This window comes from Orycteropus afer, unplaced genomic scaffold (assembly GCF_000298275.1).
Source record: "Orycteropus afer afer isolate SDZICR_OR568_19922 unplaced genomic scaffold, OryAfe1.0 scaffold00067, whole genome shotgun sequence".
NCBI lineage: Eukaryota > Metazoa > Chordata > Mammalia > Tubulidentata > Orycteropodidae > Orycteropus > Orycteropus afer.
Window position 1 is genome coordinate 10288880 of NW_006921654.1, and position 19542 is coordinate 10308421.

The 19542-nt window shown below is 57.4% G+C and overlaps 1 protein-coding gene across 1 annotated transcript in view; it reads left to right on the top strand.

Moving 5' to 3' along the window:
* Positions 1-19542, top strand: part of VAC14 (VAC14 component of PIKFYVE complex) — a 110993-nt gene that overhangs the window by 51720 nt on the left and 39731 nt on the right. Inside the window, exons 13-14 of the mRNA XM_007940342.1 lie at positions 10855-11011; positions 18548-18680. Of these exons, the coding sequence (XP_007938533.1) occupies positions 10855-11011; positions 18548-18680 (290 nt within the window). The remainder of the gene's footprint in view (positions 1-10854; positions 11012-18547; positions 18681-19542) is intronic.

Below are 19542 nucleotides of genomic sequence, written 5' to 3' on the forward strand. Positions count from 1 at the left end.
AGCTCTCTTCCCACTCCCTCCCTGTAGCTACCTCTTCCCTTTCTCCTTCCCTCCCTGCCCCTCAAGCTGTCTCCCTATGCAAATACTGCCCTTCTGTTCTCCCATGATTCATCAGTTGATCACTCCAAGGAGTGTATTTCCCTGATGTAAATGTTCACCCCATGCCTGTCTGTCATTTGGCTGGAAGCCACAGGAGTGAGTTCAGTTCCAGACCCAAAAGGTGACTAGGAGCCATAGTCTCAGGGGTCTCACCAGGCTCTATCAGACCAGCAGACCTGGTCTTTTTTATGATTTTGAGTTTTGTTTCACTTTGGTCTCCCACTCTATCCAGGAACTCCTGCAGCAATCTCCCTCCAAGTGGTTGACAGTGGTAGCCGGGCACCACCTAGTTCTTCTGGTCTCATAGTCATATAGGCTGAGGATCACAACAGACTAACATAATAACCCAGTAAAAGTGGCTGCTATATCTTTGACTAGAAATTAATTTACGGGGAATTGACCTTTTTACTGTGTTGAACTCTCCAGAGCAGGACTTATCTCCACTTAAAGAGGTCACTTGATAGCTCTCAGGAATGTTGCAGGGTCTTCGTTCGCAGGCCTTGGTTGATTATTCAGTTTACTCACAGTGCTTTGTGATTTGTTGTGGGTTTGAACGACATCCTTTCCCGGTTGTTGGCTCCCTGCTGGTGTTGCTGTTTGGGGTTCAGAGCACAGGCTTTGGTATCAGACAGCGTGCAAGGTAAGTCCTGGCTCTGCAGCCTAACGGTTGACCTTGAACAGTGACCTAGCCTCTCTGAGCCTAACTTTCTTTAGTGGCAACTGAGTGTAGTTCAGGAACCAACCTCACAGGCCTGTTGTGAGGATGAAATGAGATCAGGAAGCAAAGTGCTCAGCACAGGACCAGCCGCTGTAAACACGTGGTGAGCACGAGCTGCCAGGTGCCACTAGAAATTTCTACAGAAGAGTCTGTGGTCAGGGTTGCTCGTCGACATTGGGAAGAGCATCCCTGGTTCTGCTTTGAGTCCTTCTGCTCAGTTTCAGTGGTAGAAGTTGACTTGAGGACCACTCATACTCACTGTAGGTGGCCAGGGAGGGGGGACGAAGTACAGGGGGGCTCAGGTGCCATCTCCCAGTCATAGAAAAACCAAGCAGAAGGCAGACATGACAGGAGGACCGGAGCCCCCTCAGTGCTTTTCTCCTTTGTCATCCAGCCTCCTCGCAGCCCAGAGTCAGAGCTGCCGACTCTGGCTTAGGCCGCTGCACTCATCTACCCACCAGGCTGCCCCTCAGCCTGGCTCCCTGGCTCTGGAGAGTGGAAGGGTTCCCAGCCGGCTGCCTGGGTCCAGGGAGAGGAGGAGACCTGGCATCATCTGTGAGGACCCCTATGAGGGTCGCTCTCTGCCACATCCTCTCACTCAGAACAGAACCTTAAGACTTCTTCGAGATCCAGAGGGACCCAGGCGTCTGGACACATTGTCTGTGGTGGGGGCCTCAGAGCTGGCCTCCTCAGAGTCTTGTCAACGTTTTAGAAGCTGGGGCATCCTTAGCACTCCCCCATCTCCCAATTGCTTCTCTTTTTCCTCCCCTAGCTATAGAGTAACGGTGAAGAGAAATTGCCGACAGTAGTTTATGGCTTGCATAGTTGATGTAGGTGCAGCAAATAAGAACGAGAACCGCCTTTCTAAGAAGTTTGGAAGGTGGGATTCCGAGAGCCTAATTCACAGTGGTGGTAGTTATAGCTCGGGACCCTAGGAACTGCATGAAGAATGTGGGCCAGCTGTCACTCCCAGAGCGACACACAACTGGAGTCAGTAGGCCCCTGTAGTGACGGGGTAGGTCTAAGAAGTGATTTGGGGACATCTAAGTACTTCCTCCTAGGAGCTCTGGTAGCATAGTGGCTAAAAGCACTTGACTGCTAACCAGAAGTCTGGCGGTTCAAACCCACCAACCACTCCTCGGAAGGAAGGTTGGGCAATCCTACTTCCATAGTGATACTGCCTCGGAAACCCAAGGAGGGGTCGCTATGAGTCGGGGCCGACTCCACGGCACATAACAACAACAACAACAACAAGTACTTCCTCCTAAGTTAAAGTGCAGTGATGGACTCAGGCCCGTGGCCTGGTTGCTCCCCTGTCCCTGTTAGGGGCCCGGTGTTGCATCTCAGAAGTGTCCAGAGCCCTGGGGCAGGAACCCAGGGGCTGCGCCAGTCTTGCTGAGTTCCGAGGGAAGAGGAATTGGTGTCCTGAGGTGCTGCGGGTTCTTGTCTTGGGTGCTGGACTTGGGGAACGGACACTGCTGTGCCCCAGACCCGTTTGGAGGGTGGTCTGCTGGGAGGAGCAGGGACTCGGGAGAAGGACTGGGAGAACTAAGAGGGGCAGGCCTCCCACAGAGCACCCTTCAGGCCAGGCTGAGTTGTCAGGCAGGAAGAAGCAGGCCAGCGCCTGTTTCAGAGACAAGAGAACCAGCTGGGGCTGCGCAGAGGTCCTGTGTCTGTGGGCAGCTGGGCCAGGCCCCAGGGTAGGTACAGGGGGCCCTCCAGCCAGAAGCAGCCTGTTGTCCCATCAAGTCCCCTTCCTACTCTCTCCCTCCCCCACTGCTCACATGAGGGTCCGCCTGCCTTTTCCTCTCTGGGGAGTACTGTGGTGGGCGACTCACTTCCCTGCTCTAAAGGGATTTTGTGAGTGACAACAGGGATTTCCTCAAGGGGTCCCACCCCAAGGGAGGCCCTGCATCCGAGAACTGTGCTGTGAAGAGTGGCGGGGAGGCTCTGAACCCCTCCTTGGACTCATGTGACTCCCAGGTGACTCCCCGGGCGGGTCCTGCCCCAGGGGCTGCCCCAGAGCGAAGTGGGGGTGCTTCATGTGTGTAGGGCATGTGTCCGTGGGAGGAGACCAGAGCAGAACAGAAGCCGGCCCTTGGTGAGCGTCTCTCTGCCTGAGGGCTGTGCGTTTGCTGGTCCTGACAAATCTGCGTACAGGCCTACAGTGGTCCTCCGTCCCCAGTCTGGTGTGTGAGGGAACTCTCGCAGGAGGAGGGTGACTTCCTGAAGGTCACACTGCCAGCAGCCAGAGTGGAAGTCGGGGCTCTCTGATCTCAGAGCATCTGAAACCCCACGCAGTGAGCCAGATCGCTGCAAAGTGGGGCCCGGCTGGTCGGCCCCTCCTGTGGTCTTGACGATGCAGTGTCCTTGGCCAGCCTCCAGCTAGACGCACCTTCTCCTTCTGAGCACTGAGCGTTGACTTCAGACCCCTGTACCTTCCCAGGCCCTGTGGGCTGCCTCTGCGCCGCTTGCTGGCTTGCCGGTCCCCTCCACGGCTTTTTCCAGAAGCCTTCTCACCCTCCTCCTGCTTGGTCTTGTCGCCAAGAAGGGCTGGGGCTGCTGGGTGGGGAGTGGGGAGCAGGAGCCATCAACCCAGCGTCTGTGGGACCCCAGGCGTTTCGCAGGGCGCTCCGCACCTCGGGCTCTGATCTGAATGCTGGCTGGACCGGATTGTCCAGATCCCATCCAGCTGAGTCTGTGTGGTCCCGACTTCTCTCCCTGGAATACTAATGCTGTCTGCTCAAAAGTGGACAGTCTTCCCTAAGAATGGGGCTTGTTTTTCTCCTCATATCCATGCCTCAGTTTTTATTTCATTCCCATTTTTATTCCATTCACTCTCAAAAAAAAAAATACAAGCCACCGTCACCCCTCCCTCAGATCTGTAGATTCCTCTCAGATCAGATAGTGGAAGACTAAGGAGACCTCGGCCCCAGGAATCCAGGGGCCACATACCTGTGCCGGAACTGACTCCTGCCCGGAGCCCCCCTCGGGGGGAGATGAGCCAGCCAAGCCCCAGAGCCAGGGGCACTGCAGACCCTCTTCCTGCCTTCCTCCTCGTCTGGGGGCCCCGCCAGGGACACCTATCCTGTCCCAGCTCCCCCTGCGGTTTCCTCCGGGGGCTTCTGAGAGAAAGTTGGGGGGGGCGTGAAGGAGGAAGAAGAGCAGCCACTGGCCAGCAAGTGAAAGGACCTAGACTCCAGTCACAATCCCCCAGCCTTCCTCCTGGGGACAGCCAAGCCCAACCTCACTGGCCAGTGCAGCCTCCATAGCCACCACAAAGGTCTTGGGAGGGGCATGGGACAGGTCTCCAGTCCCAGAACCACTGGTGAGAGGACCCCGCCCACCTTCCTCCTCCTGCGTTCCTACCCTTCACGGTGGACCGTCTCCCATCAGCTCCAGAGCAAAGGGCAGATCGTGAGAGCCGCGGGGCCCAGCAGTGCTCACTCGGGAAAGACAGGCAGTGGACTGGGAGGTTTTCAGTGTCTGGATTTCTTGCACTGGGCAGGTGGGCACATTAGCTGGTTGACTGCATGGGTGGGAGTAGGGGGTTGCTGCCCCCCATGAAGGCAGAGGTCGGCACTGAGAAGGGAGAAGAAAGTAGGGCCCTTCTGTGATGGGAGGAATTGCAAGAAGGGGAGCCCATCAGGGACGGGTGGGGGCTCTCCAGGAGGCATGCCAGAGGTCAGGGCTACCCATAGGCCCAACATAGGAGCTGGGCCACAGGACGGGGCTGCCCGTAGGGCCCAGCACATCAACAGCCAAGCCTGGCCAGCCTCCCACAAGCCGACTGGCTCTCGTACCCAGGAAGCAATTTCACATAGAGGGGCCTGGGGTCGTACCTGTTAGAAGCCCCACAGCGAAGCCATCCAAGAGGGAGCTGCCCTCAGAACCTTCTGGAGCTTTGTAAAATAACAGCTGATAGGCCTCACTGTGTACCTGTTGCTGTCAAGTTCCAATTCATAGTGACCTTATAGGACAGAGCAAAACTGCCCCGTGAGATTTCCACAGCTGTAATCTTCATGGAAGCAGGCCACCACATCTTTTTCCCCCCACAGTGTGCCTCATGCACTTGAACAGCTGACCTTTGAGTTAGCAACCAAGTGTTTATCCACTGTGCCACCAGGCCTCCTCCTCCTCCTGCATTGTGCTCTCAGGTGAGGCCTGGAGGCAGTGTTTTTACAAGCTCCCCTAGGGATTCTGGTGCATGTCGCTGGCTGTGAACCACTGGTATGACCAGCATAATGTTTGGAGACTACCTGCCAGGCCCCAGCTCTCAGAAAGGGCTCTCATGGCCCTCGGGTAGGCGCCAGGCCAGGGCTCCTGTCCTCAGCCCTGACCCTGCGCGTGGCCTGTTCAGAAGTCACAGCCCTTCAGGCTGTGCGTTTCCCTGTTCTGGGGAAGGCCAGAGCTGAGTCAGCTGAGGCCCCGGGCCTGACGGGAGTGTTGGTCCCCAGAGGGGCTGCAGCTGTCTCCACGCCACAGGAGTTTCCGTTTTGACTCAATGACTCTGTTGGACCCTGTGCTTAAATCTTCATGGTGCCTCTGTTGTTTTCCCCCATCATACACGAGAGCGAACAGAAGTTAGTGAGCTCAGTCAGGTCTCAGCTTGGCTGCTCAGCCTTCTTTGCTGTCCCCACACCCACCCCTGACTTCAGGACTGGGCTGGGTTCCCCTGTGTTGTTATGGCCCCCTCGGGTGGTATAGTGGTGAAGGCATCTGGCTGCTAACCAGAAAGTTGGTGGTTTGAACCCACCAGCTGCTCCGCAGAAGGAAGATGGAGCAGTCTGCTTCTGTAAAGATTTACAGCTTTGGAAACCCAGTGAGGGTTGCTGTGAGCTGGAGTCAACTGGGTGGCAGTGAATTTCTGAGTTTTGTACATTCATCACACCCTTCATAGTCCTCGTCCCACTCTGATGGCCCCCTGGCTGTGAGCTCCAGGGCACAGAGGCTTTGTCTGACACACAGTAGGTGCTGAGGAACGTCCTACAAGCAGGAGGTCGGGGGCATGTGGAGCTGATGGCATCCTGGCCTGGTCCCCTCTCTCAGGCCCTCCTTGCTGGGGAGTCTCTCCATTTAGAGGAGCTTGGTGGGGCTGGCAGGTGACCTGGGGTGAAGCAGAGATGGAGGAAGGTGGGAGGAGCCAGCCTGTGGGCTCTCTCCTGGTTGCCATGGGCTGGTGCCCCGGAGACAGCCGGCCCTCGGCACCTCGCCTGGTAACCGAGCTATAACGGGTGTGTGTACACAGCCCTCGTGCTGCCAGGCCTGCCTAGTTCATGGAGAGAATTTATGGCCTTGAGAGTGAACCCTCCTGGTCAGGAGCCAGGGATGATGCAAATGAGTGGTGGCCTGAGTCGCCACGAGGGGGCCCAGAGCAGGGCAGGCGTTGGTCTCCCAGGTGTCACACCCTGGCTGCCAAGGCGCAGGTTCTCTTCTGCCGGCACCGGGTGATTGCTGGGGGGCCGTGCAGCACTGTTAATTGGCAGAATTTAGCAATGAACATCAGGTCTTTTGCATCTGTGACACAGGCTTAGGCCCTTAGGAAGGCATCTCAAAGGTATCTTTAAAAGAAAAGAAAGCAGCAGTGATCCCCAAGGACTTGTGTTCAAAGTCAGACAGTGCCGGCGGAGAAACACTCCATTTTCTGTTGTTAATTGTCTTGTTTTCTCAATGCATAAAAGGTATTTAGGGTATTTTTTTCCCCGGTGGGAAAGAAAATAGGTCTGAGCCTCACTGACCCATCTCCTCACCCCCAGGCTGAGAGCTCTCCTTTCTGGGACCCTTTCCTCCGTATTAGACAGACACCTTGGGCACAGGGGCACTGTGACCCGATGCCCACTGTTTTTCTCAGACCACCCCCCCCATCCCAGGTGGGCCTGCCCGGTGCTGCCTCCTGCAGCACGTTGGCTCTGTCCGGCGGAGGCCCCTGAGCCTGGCTGCTCTTGGGCCTGTGGCCTTCAGGCCCTGTAGGAGACCCTTCCTGGGACGCCACCCAGAGATTAAGGGTCATTTCCCGGGTGGGTTCCACAGTCCTGGGCAGCAGGGGCCACTCTGCACGTGCTCAGGGCCTGGGGGCCAGCTCAGCACACTAACCTCTCAGGGAGGAAGGACGTGCCCTGCTTGGGGGAAGCAAAGGGCCAAGGGTCCCATGGATGCTCGTGCTCAGCGCCCCCACGCTGAAGGTCAGCTCCACCTGACCTGGGTCTCAGCCATGGCCACGGCTCTGTACCCGCTGCTCCAGGCAGAGGCGTTAGATGGCACTTGGCAGTGGCCTGTACCAGCCAGACCTTGGCCTCCTGGGCCCTTAGCCTGAGTTCATGCCTCCTGCCAGTGCCACTTATATCCCATCGAAACCCAGTCTCACAGCTCTCTCCTGGCTGGGACTGCTAAGGGCCCAGCCTGGGGATGTCAGCCCATTTGCTATCAGCACAAGGAAGGTTCCTTCTCATGAGGCTGAAAGGCTGAGCCGTTTGATACCCAGCATCTGATCAAACTCACTGCCATTGAGTTGGACCCGACTCACAGCGACCGCTCCTTGGTTTTCCAAGGTGGTGTCTTTACGAAAGTAGATTGCCCAATCAATCTTCCTTCCGAGGAGTGGCTGGTGGGTTTGAACCTCCAGCCTTCTGGTTAGCAGTCACGTGCCTTAGGCAGTATGCCACCCGAGCTGATCAGCCAACTAGTGGCCAGTTGAAACCTTGGAGGAAAGGTCTTAAAAGGGTGGAGTGGAGGCCCCCTCCAGCTGTCCCCTCAGCAGAGGGCATCTAGCGCCACTTCCTGCTCCGTTTCTGCCACTCAAAAGATGTGCAGTAAGCGCTTCCTTCGCATGTGCTTAGCGCTCCCCAGCGACCTCACGCTCAGCAGGTTGGGAGGAGGTGAGGACAAACCTCACAGCCTAGTGCCTTGGCACCACAGAGCTGGTTTGGTCTGGAGCTACCCCTAGGACCCCAGCAGCTGCCAACGGTGAGAGGAGAGAGCCGCCTGGTGAGAGTGGTTTTCCAGGGCTGTGTGTGGTGAGGGGTGTCAGGCCACTAAAACCAGGGAGGGGTGCACCCAGCCTCACACAGTCTGTGTGGCCCCTGCAGATACTGATCCTTCCCAAAGGAATGGGCCCTGGGCTCGTGAAATGCTGCTATGCAGTCACTTCCAGAAGCAGGGCTTCTCAGGAATCTGGCTTCCTGGTCTGAGGTGCCAAGGCCTGGAGGGCACGAAGCCCTTCCTGTGGCCCCTGAGGCCTTGCCCTCAGAGTTGCGTTATCAGATGTTTTCCACACTCAGTGCCCCCGGACCCTTTCCCCCCACTGGTGGCCAGCTCACTCCAGAACCAGGGGCCAGCTGATGGCCTTCCCTACCCCCTAGCCCGTTGCCATGGAAACGGCAGGCACTCCTGCTCCTGCAGAATATTGCTTTCTCCTAACCTCCCTCCCTCCCTCCCTCCCTCCCTCTCTCTCCTTCCCTGCTTCTTTCTCTCACACAAAAAGAAAGCACAAGTGTTTTATATTCATTTTGCAAAAGGCGGTGCGGTGCATACTAATTGGGGTGGCTTCCTCCTGCTTCCTTTGAGCCCTTCCCTTCTCAGAGCCAGGGCTGCAGACCAGCTGTGGGCACGAGCCAGTGGCCTGCACAGAGGACAGAAGTGGGCTTGGATTTTCCAGAGGCTGAAGGCAGCGGAGGGGTGGCGGGGCACTGGAGCCTTGAGTGGGTGCCTGTAACCTAGGCCACTGAGGATGCCTTGTCCCTGCTCCCAGCTCGCACCCCAAGAGCTGCAGGGTCTCTGGGTGGGTGTGGCACCTAAACCCTGTCCTGGGGACAGAAATGCACAGCCCTGTCCAGCCCCTGCTGGCATTGCCTCTCACCTGCCACTGTCCTTTGCGGGCAGGCACTGAGGCCAGCCTCGCTCCGCAGCACAGTTGTGGCTCCAGAGCCTCTAAGTTCATTCAGCCCCTGGGCCCAGTCAGGTTTGCTGGTGAGCTGTGAGCCAGGAGCTGGGGGAGAGGCCGGGGCTGGGGTCCAAGGGAGCAGCAACCTGGATTGGATGTCAGAGCCACCTCGCCGTCCCGATTGGCTCCCCTGAAGTTCCCGGCCCCTACCTCAAGCCATTCCTAGCCCTCCGTTCTAGGAGGTGTATGACTGAAGGAGGTGGCGATCCTGTCCCAGCTCCCTGCTGGAAGGGACAGGAGGAACTGTTGCGTGTACACACAGGCACATATGATGTTGCCCAAGGCAGAGCTGTGGGCTTTTTGCCAGCCCCTGGGGACCAGAGACAAATCTTTTGGTATGTAAGCACAAGAGGAGGGGCTGAAATTACTGAAGGAAGCTGTAGACATTTCCGGCTTTAATTGTGCAATTGAAGTGTAATTTGCATTCATTTGCCATTTGGTGTTAAACTTTCTAAAATAAGAGACTCAGATTGTAAAATACGCAGCTTTTCTGGCCAAGCCTCTCCAGCCCGGCAGGAGGAGGTAGGGCAGAGGTGGGGTGAGGCCAGCTCTGGCCTAAGAAAGGAAGGTAGGTTCTGCACCCACAGCCCCTGCCTGGTCCCCGAGCCAGGGTGCACACAGCCAGGGCCGCCACCGAGCAATTGGTTGTTTCTCCCAAACCCCACTGTGGAGCGGGGAACCAGCTTTCCTCGTGTGCCTGCTCCTTGAGCTGTGCACGCACAGGGGCTCCTGTCATTGTCACAGCTCTCTTGCTGGATCCAGTCACCATTTCCACAAACAAGGAAACTGAAGCTGCAAAGCCAACTCACAGGGCTGAGTGTGAAGATTAGCCCCTGCCCACCACTGGCCCCTGATCTCTGGCCATACGCCTTCCTTCAAGTTGTTCCAAAGGCCTAGTTCTTGGAATGTGCCACATCGGTCCAGGTGTCCGGAAGTGGCTGGTGCGAGGTCATACACCTCTTTCTGCCCCTCATCCCTTTGGCAAACTTGTGCCGAGCATGCCCACAGCCATTGGTGTCTGTCCCAGGGGGTGGGGTCCTCAGAGGCACAGCTAGCCTAGCTCTTGGCCCAAGGCGGTGTGCAGGAAATGTTGATGTGTGTGTGTGAATTGATGGGGCAGGACTTGTGGATGAAGTTAACTGCTCAGGGGTCAGGATTTGAAGTCAGGACTGTCTGACCCCAAAGCCTGGTTAGCAGGCTGAGCTTTAGGGATCAGAGCAGGCCTTGAAGTGCACTTGCCATAATCTTAGGCAGGTAGGTGTTCAGGCCTCATGGTCCTCACTATAAGGTGTGACTGATGACAAGTGAGGGCGTGATTTCTGGCCAGCAGCAAGAGCGGCTTCCTTCTCTGGCCTTCCCACCTCAGCACCCTGGCCGTGGAACCTCTCAGAAGGTGGGACAGACCTCCCGCTGGCCAGACCACTGACAGGGAAGCAGGCACCTGGCAGCCGCTTCAGATGTTCATGGTGTGTGGCGTGGTGTCAGGGCTGTTACCCAGTGCCAGCCTGGCCTCCTGGGCTCACTTGCCACATTTGACAGCAAGGGTCAGCTGCCCCTGATGACGTGAACCTCTCTCCATCTGCATAGACGGGCCTGAGTGGAGTAGCCGTGACTTGAAGGAGCAGGCAGGACAAGTGGGTGAAGTGGGGCTTGCGGGTGCAGAGAGCTGTGGAGAGACAGCTTGGCCATCCCCAAGCCCTCTGTCTCCTGTGGAGTCAGTACAGGCCCCACATTGGGCCCACTGGTACCTGAGTCCCAGGGACCTCTTAGCTCCCTGCTCAGGTACCAGACCCCTAGCCGTGGAAGCCAGAGAGGACAGTCATAGAGAGGTGTTTTGCCAGGTGCCAGGTACCGGCTTCCTTCCTCACCTGTCCTGCCCACTGCCTGTTTATGTTCTCTTAAATCTGAATCTTTGTTCAGCGTTCCTGTGCACTTCCGTAGCACAGTCTTGGTGTCTCGGCTCTCTCCAGACACCACAGCTCCTCCGGCCGCTGTCCTCTGGGTAGCCCCCTCCCTACCCTTGTAAGTGGTTCACTGTTACCTCTGCTTACCTGTCTGGGTAGGTCCCTTCCCTCATCCTCGGCTTCTCTCCTTTCAGGTTATCCTGAAGGATCTAGAGGTGTTGGCAGAAATTGCCTCCTCCCCCGCAGGCCAGACAGATGAGCCAGGCTCACTCGATGGCCCTGACCTGAGGGTCAGCCACTCGGAGCTCCAGGTGCCCACCCCTGGCAGAGCCAGCCTGCTGCACACTCCTGGTAAGTGACCCTGGTGGTACTGGCCTGGGCACACTGAAAATGCTAGTTCTGGGTCTTGGGTTCCCATCCTGGACTAAGGCAGTCCTTTGGGCTGCCCTTGAACTTGGAGCTGGACCAGGACATGAGGCAACACTGAGTTTCCTGCCAGTGACCCACCGTTCTGTGGCTGAGCTGCTCCTCCTCCTTCCTTGTGGCCCACACTTCAGCAGCACCCCATGAGAGACCCTCTCATCCCTTCTTCCTCATCTTTCCGCACATATGGACAAAGCGTCCTTTGATACTTCAGAGTCATTGGCTGAGTGTAAACTCATCTGCTTCAGCTCACCATCCCCCGACCCGGAGCGGCATCTCCCCAGGCAGGTGTTGGGCGCTTTAGAGTCTCGAGTCTCACAGGTAGATGAAGGGTCGACAGCCATTTCCTTTCTGACCAGGCAGCTAAAAACAGCTCACATCATGGCAGGCATCCCAGGCAAGGACAAGACAATTCAAGCAGGATGTGTCTGGGCAGCCCTTGGATGTGGAGGTGGCCCTGCATTCCTAGTGCTCATCCCTCAGCTTCCTTTCCCCAAAGCCAGCCAAGTCGTCTTCCGGCCTGTGGACTGCAGCGCCTTCCCTCCTGGGCCCATGCCCACTCCCACTCCCTCTCCCTCCAGCGATGCAGTGCTGGAGAACCCTGGGGACAAGTTGGTAGGAAAGCACCAGGGTGTCTGTAAGTGTCTGCCAGGGTGTGTCTTTATCCATAAAGTAGCTCTTGACATCCAGACTCAGGGTCCCTAGACAGCTCATGCTTTGATGCAGAAGCCAAATGTCATCTAGGTTTAGGGGCCCTTTTAGCCCCACCACGCTGAGCCCTGAGGGTGTCTGGTGCCTGGCCCTGTGAACCTCTAGGCCAGTTTGGCCCCATGCCTGGGAAGTTCAGGGAGTCGCCGCAGCCCTGCAGGCCATGTTGCGTTCTGCGGGGCACCAGGTCAAGTCTCAGGAGGCCTATGCATTGAAGACAGGTCTCACCATTGACACTCAAAAGACCCAACCCCCTGCACTAGGATTTCACAAGGAATTTGCAGTCCTCAGACCACCTCCACCACAAGTGTGTCGCCTGTAGCCGGTCCCAAGCTCTAGCTGTCACTGACTGCAGCTAGGAAGGTAGTCAGGGGCCCAGGCAACACCCAGCTTCCTCTTCTCTTGTTCCCGGGATGCAGTTGTTTCCTGGCCAGAGAGCCCTGTTTCCTCTAGGCAGTCAGTGATCACGGTCAAGCAGCAGGTCCCCCAGCCTGACCCCTGCTGGGGTGTGTGCTCACCTTTGGCCCCACAGCCTAGGGGTCCATCCTCCACCCTGTGTCCTCAAGTCGGCCATTGCGATCAATCTGAAGTCTCCAGGGTGGATGACGTAATGCCAGAGATTGGGTGTGAGGGCCAAGATAGAGGAGGGTGAGCCTGAACGGGAGGGAGAGCTGCTGGGTGACAGCAACCAAGAGAAGGCAGAGTGCAGGGAGGAGGCAGGGGGAAAGAAGCCCTTGAGTGTAGGCCCTCGACCCTCCCTTCCCAAGAAGCAGCCCTTGCAGCGTCATCTCTTCTCAAATGGTAGATGCGAAGCCTCTTTGAGGCAGCCCAGCCCTGGGTTAGGGAAAGGGCACCTTGATCCTCCCAGGATCTGTGATCTGTTCCTTCCTTTCAGGCACAGAGACATTGATGACTGTGAAGTAGGTACCAAGTGGTGGAGGGATGTGCAGGAAAACTGGTCCCACCAGGACCCTAGGGGTGGCTAGGGCTGATGTAGCTGAGGCCAAGAGCGCTCAGGTTGGGGTCCAGCCCTGCTGGAGAGGTGGGTGTGTGTGTGCCCTTGGTGGGAAGGCCTGGGGTCCTTGGAGGCCCTTGCAGCATCACACCAGCTCATCCCTGCCAGTGACCTTTCCTGCTGCCAGAGGCCCTGGGGCCCCAGGCCACTTGGAAACAAGGACTGAGAGGGACTGGCATGCCAGAGGGCTCTGAGCGCCGGCCCCTGGCCCCACCGAGGTGGGCAGCCACTGACAAGGGTACGGCAGTGGCACCTCTTGCTACAACTCACCAAGGCTAGTAACATCAGCCAGGGATTCGTCCTGAATTCATAGAAAAATAAGGTCTGCCACTGGGGAAGGAGTTCATCCTAGGAAGAATATCAAGGAGGTGGCCATCCTCAACCACCCTTCCTCCAGGGACAGTCAGCACTGTGGAGCACAGGTTCTTCACTTGAGGCCCACAGTGAACTTAAAGGGCTGTGTGTTTGCACCCATGGCCCAGGGAGAGCCACGTGTGGACATGTGGATGTCCACATCTGTCATCAGATTTTACCAACATGTCTTTGATCTTAAAAGGTCAAGATCAAACAGTACCAGAGGACCACGCAGGGCTGTCCCTGCTCTGTCTCCTCTGCTGGCACTGCAGCTGTCTGAGGTGGCCGTCCGGGTCAGGAAGCACACTCCTTCCTCTTCTCTCTCCTCTGCTCACATTGCACCACAGACATGCAAGGGGGTCATTCCATCATCGTTTCCTTCTGGCCAAGCACACGGACAGACGCGGCAGGGCCAGACCCACTTCCTGTTTGGACACCCCCTTTTTTGCACTCTCTGGGGCACAGCCATGGGAATTTGTAGGCCATGTCCCTTTCTCTGTGGAAGAGATACACTACCTCCATCACCTGCTCTTGTCAGCGTCCCATAAAGGTCTTTCTGGTCCCAGGAGGAGTTGATACCTAGAGCTTTGGGAACATGGACAAAAATGAAAAGTTCTGATTCTGTGTTGTTCCTGTATAGCCCAGGTCAACGTGGCCAAATGACAGGACCTCTTCCTGCCCCCAGACAGAAACAGGTTCCAGAAGAAATCCAGAAAACCCTCCCGGAGGCATTTTACCCAATGACAGCAGTGACAGTGATCATGGCTGCCACCATGAATCGGGCTATTACTGGCCCGGGCACTGTTGTAAGCACTTGGATTGTCATCCCAGAACAGCTTCTTGACTCCTCACAATGTCTCTCTGAGGTGAGCACTGTCATTACTCCCGTTCTGGATGGGACAGTGCAACAGAGACAGCAGTGGTGGCCCAGGCGTGGCCTGAGAGACTGATCCCTTCACCACATCCCCAGGACCTGGAGCGTGGGAACCGTCCTTGAGGGGCAGCTGTGGCTCCAGCCTGGCAGTGCTTGAGGCTGTGCTCCAGTCTTCACAGTGATTTCAGGGGACCCCCATTCTGGCATCCACTTTGTCTCTTGCCCTTCTACGGCGTCCAGCCGCACCAAACCGTTTCCAACCCCCGAGAAGCCTTGCCTGCTGCTCTTTGAGCTTTGAAGGCCCTCCTTCCCACACCCAGGGAGCCACATAGAGAGGGCGCTGGAGTTCAAGGGACCAGGCTCGCAGCCCAGCCCTGCCTCCCACCCGCCTTGACCTCTGTGCGCCACTCTGTAAAGGAGGTTGAAAGGTGGTTGGGATTCTGTGCACCTGCATGGTTAGTGCTGACGCCAGTGCTCAGTACACGCAGTGCTGCCTTGGCCTTCAGTCTGCCCTGTACCTTTGTGTACATGCTTGAGGCCAGCTCAGCGGCCCCTCCTCTCGGCTCCTGCCGCCCGTCACACTGGGCACGGGTGGTGGCGTGCATGCCGGGTTCCCTCCTGTCTGTCATCTCTTAGACCCTCACTCTATTGAGAGTGCCAGCAGTGGCAGCAGGTGGTGGCATCACCCAGGAGCTCTCAAAAATGCAGGAGTTCAGGCCCCACCCCAGATGCTCAGACCCCATGTGTGAGAAAGTCCCACCTCAGACTTGAGGAACCAAGTTTTGTTCATCACTGGACCCCCAGTGTCAGACACTTAGGGTCAACACCCATTTTTCAGAGTTAATTAAAATGGAAGGAGGATCCCAGGGCTCAAGCGCCACACGTCTGAGGTTCCCCCAGCACCACTCCCAGGGAGGTGTCCTCTTGTGCCCTGGCCCCAGGCTTCCCTTTGTCACCAGATAGAGTCTCCCATCTGTGCCCATGACCTAAGGTGCATCCCCCCTTCCTCCTTACTGTCATCCTGGGGCTGCCTAGCCCCCAGCCCTCACTCCTGCAGCTGCAGCTCTTTCCCGGTGACAGACACCGTGCAGCCCCTCCGCTGCGTCTCAGCAGGAAGGTGGTCCTGCGGGGGTCCATTAGCTGCTTCTCACTCCAAACCATGCAGCTGCAAATCCTCCTGGATCTGGAGACGGTGCTGGGTGGGCAGAGGGTGCCTGTCCTCACCAGCCTCAGCTGAAGCAGCCCGCAGATAAGAACGTGGCTGCTTCTTGGATCAGGTCCCCGAGGTGCCTTCACTGCCACGTGGTAACCACCCTTTTGTCTACACTGCAGGGAACACATTGCATCCTCTCTGGTTCAGCAGACTCCACACCCCTCTAGCCTCTGTTTAACCTCATCTTCCTGGCCATTTGATTCTGGAAGGAAAGCTGCCCTCCCAGCCCCGTCCCCTTGGTCCCATAGCTGCCACCTGATCACGCAGCCCCTCCATGGAGCACCCCCATGCGAGACAAAGCATCTGACTCTGTCCTGCGATGCCTCACGGAAGCTGCCCCTCACCCAGGACTGCCCCCGGGTCTGCTCCAGCCAGCCTCTGGCCCTCAGCAGGGAGGCGGAGGCGGGTAGTGGAACTGGGCTGAGCCGGGGGCTGATGTTTTCACATCTGGTTTTATTGAGCTGTTGTGCACTGAGGCAGAGCTATTTTTATCCTGACATGTGAGGTTCCTTCACGTCATAGCCACAAAACTCAACCCAAAACTTCCCAGGGAACATTGTTTATGAGGCGTTCCACAGCCTCTTGTCGTCCATCAGGTTTCACTTAGCGGCATCTGCAGAGCTGCCCCCCACCCCCCCACCGCACCGGCCTGATTCTGTGTACAGACGGCTCCCACAGCATCTGTCTGCCCCTCAGCCAGGCCACGGGTCACATGAACTTCCCACCACAGAAGAGGCTTTAGCCTTGTGCAGAGCTGCCAGGCATCTGAGCCCCCGCTCACCACGGTCCTGCATTCCTCCTGGGGACTCCCGCTCCCAGTTCACATGCCAGCTTGTCCCCCATCCCCTCCTGAGCCAGACCAGGTCACCCACCCTCTGTAGTGACTGGACAGTGTGCACACAGCCTCCAGCCCAGGGCCCGGCACGTTGGGAAAGCTTAGCACAACTCAGCAGAGTTGGCTCTCGTCAGCTGCTGAGAGAGAGCTGAGTCTCAAAGAGCACTGGTCAGGTGTGTGGAGGTTCTAGACAGGGCTGTCGCTCAGATGTGGGAGGAAGTGGCCAATCACTGGCACTTTGAGCTCCCTCGGAGGCAAGCTGCTGTGTGGAGAGATTACCTCTGTTGCGGGAGTTCTGTAATAACACTCCCAGAGTGAGCTCCTTCCCTTCCCTCCCCCGCCCTCCTTCCCGCAAGCTACAGCCCTGCCTAAGGACAGCTTTTCCCAGGCGCCATCCCAGGCCATTTGGGCCTGGGTTGCTGCTTAGGTCAGAAGAGAAGCTAGTGGGCATAGAGGGAAAGGGGGGGTAGAAGAGGTCCAGTTGGCCCTCACCTGCTGGGTGAGCAGTGAGGCAGCTCCCTGTCTGGCCCTGGGGCTTCCCTGGCCACCCCACCCTGAGCAGGACGGGGACTTGCAGATCCTTTACGAGCTTGCCCACAAGTGCCTTCCCCCTGTGGGGAGAGGATCGTCCTGCCTGGGCTTGTTGTCTCCCCGTTGATCTGGGATCTCAGCCAGACTCTCTAAGACCCCGGCCCACCCCTGGAGAGGCACCTCTGCTCAAAGAGCAGTGGTCTGGCAGCTGGGAGCCCAGGACCACGGTTTCCTGGAATGGCAGGCTGAGCTGAACAGCCCCTCGGAGCTACCGCACTGGCCTCCAACAAGCTGAGTTTCAGGAAGGTGCCCAGTCCACGGCACAGTGTCCTGCCTCTTACTGTTTGTATCTTTAAAGGCTACGAGCAGGGCATGGGTCCAAGCTGTGGAAGCTCTCCCAGCAACCACTGGGCTGTGACAGTGGGAGTGGCTGGCGTTGCCCTCCTCCCTGCCACTTCAGGGCCTAGACCTTGAGCCCTGGGTATGGGCTAGTGTGGCCTGTAGGAAGGTGGTAGCTAAGGAGTCCAGAGCTGCGTCCGGGGCGGCACAGACCTGCCATCTTTGATCGGCCAGCTGGGCAGCCCTCCCTCCTGGTGGGGACGGGAATCCCACGTGGCTCACTGTCCTCCTTGTATTCCCCCTGCCTTCCAGCAGGACGCTGGAAAACCACCTAAGGTCTGTCGTTTCCCCACCCAGACCTCCCTAGAGCCCTGGCCCCGGGTCCCCAGCCATCCATGCCGAGACTCCCTAGAGGAGGAGGTGTAGTGAGAACGTCTGCCCACGTGGGGCTCTAGCAGAGCGAGGCAGGCCCCTGGCTGAGTGCTTCTCATATTTAATAGGAGCCCATTGCCCCTAGTCTACCGATGAGGAAGCGGAGGCTCAGAGAAGTTAAGAAATGTGCCCAGAGTTGCACAGCTAGTGAGTAGGAAGGCACAGAGCTGACCGTGAGTCTGATGGCCTCCCAAGCCCAGCTTCTAGCACCGTGCTTGATGCCTGCCTGCAGCCTGGCTCTGGGAGACCGGAACCAGCAGCTCCTCCAGTGCCTGCCAGAGGCACCCTGGCCCTCAGAGGGGAGACTCTGGCCCCAAATGGGGAGGGTTTCGTTGCTGTCATTTTGTCCTTTAGAATATTTCAGAGCCTGAATGGCCTGAGGCCTGGAAGGGGGTGGAGTGGGACACAAGCAGGGCTCTCGGAGGCGCTCCTCGGGTAGGGTGCAGCGATTGTCATCCCGCACCCACTGCCAGGGTAGGGTGTGCAAGTAGTGCCCCAGCCCAGCTGCCACCTGTGTGACTGCACTCACGTCATGAGTGTGGAGACTGCGAGGGGGCTGAGGGACAGCAGGGCCACCTCGACAGCTGTATCTGTGGAGATCAGCCCCAGCTGGGCCTGGGGTAACTCAATCCGTAAGAATGTGACACTTGATTCTACAAACAGCCCCTCTGGGCCAGAGAGCAGACTGTTTGCCATTCCAGAGTACCTCAGGAGCTCCCAGACCGGACTGTTTTGGGCAGGGACCCAGAACCACACACCCCAAACTACACAGACTTGACTGAGGCCTACCCTGGAACCGGGCTTGCCCCACACGGGTTCACCAGAGCTGTTAAGGAGATTCTCGGGGAGAGGACAGGACAGTGTGGGGCCGGCTCCTGGTGAGGAATCCTCAGAGAGTTCACAGCTTTTCTGGTTCTCGGCCACTTCCCCAGGGGGGCTGAGAAAAGGATGGAAGGGAACCAGAGAGGGTAGAACTGCTGGCAGGAGGCTCTCCGCTGCCCTCTCGCCTCTGGCATCTAACGAAATCAGCGCACAGAAGTTGTCTCTGTTGCCCTCTGGATGGACCGGCACATTCCTGTTCTGTGCTTTGGGCTGATGCTTCTGGGGGCTGGTAGCCCCTCCCCCTGCCAAGCTTGATTTCCCCAATGTCCCTTTCTCTGCAGGTACCAAAGGCTTAGAATGTTCTCCCTCCACCCCGACCATGAATTCCTACTTCTATAAGTTCATGATCAACCTTCTCAAGAGGTTCAGCAGTGAACAGAAACTCCTGGAGACCAGAGGCGCCTTCATCATCAGGTCAGCTAAGCCACACCCGCTCCCCCATCACAGCAGCCCTTCTCTCTCCTTTCCCTGGTCTTTGAGTTTGTTTAAGAGAAAAGAAGGCGATTCCCCCTTCACACTGGGTTGCTGGTGCTAACAACTTGAGGCAGCTCACTGTTGACATGTTCCCAAGCAGATGAAATTATTATTCACTTGTTGCAACACTGCTTTCCCCTCAAGGTTAAATATTCTCATTAAATGCCACTGCCAGTGTCGTCTAGGTCGTTGTGCCCGGAGCCAGCCCCATGCAGGGTTTGGCCAGGGTTGATAGCAGCCATGGTGCTGATGAAGCCTGGTTCTAGTGCCAGAGCAGCCTGGCTTAGTACAGCCCCACTGCTCCAGCCCCTGGTGCCTTGAGCCTTCTAGGACGTCCATCACTGGCACCATGGTTGTGTCTGGGCCAGGGCCTCCTACTCAGCTCCAGAAAAGCAACCGGTGTCACCCACAGGCCGGTGAAACGTAGGTCGGTGTACAGAGCCTCCAGGCTCCCCAGCACAGCCAGACAGGAGTTTTCTGGTGTGATCCACGTGGCCCCAGTATTGCTCAGCAGTGAGCCCGAGCTCCTTGTTGGAATTTCAAAAGAAATAAAGGTGTCTGCGCCTCACCCCTGACCTAAAAGTAGAATCCCTAGGGGTGCTGGGGTTATTAAAGCAGCCCACGCAAGGTGCCTGGGAAACAGGTGAGGTTCGTGAGGCCGTGTCGGGATCAAGGAGTTGAGGAATTCTCCGTAGGCCCCCCCAGTATAAGGGCTTCAGGGCAGAAAAGGGCATGGAGCGTTGGTGTTGCTATAAAACAGAAAGCAGGGGATGAAGGACCAGCCTTAGGGCCACACTGAGGA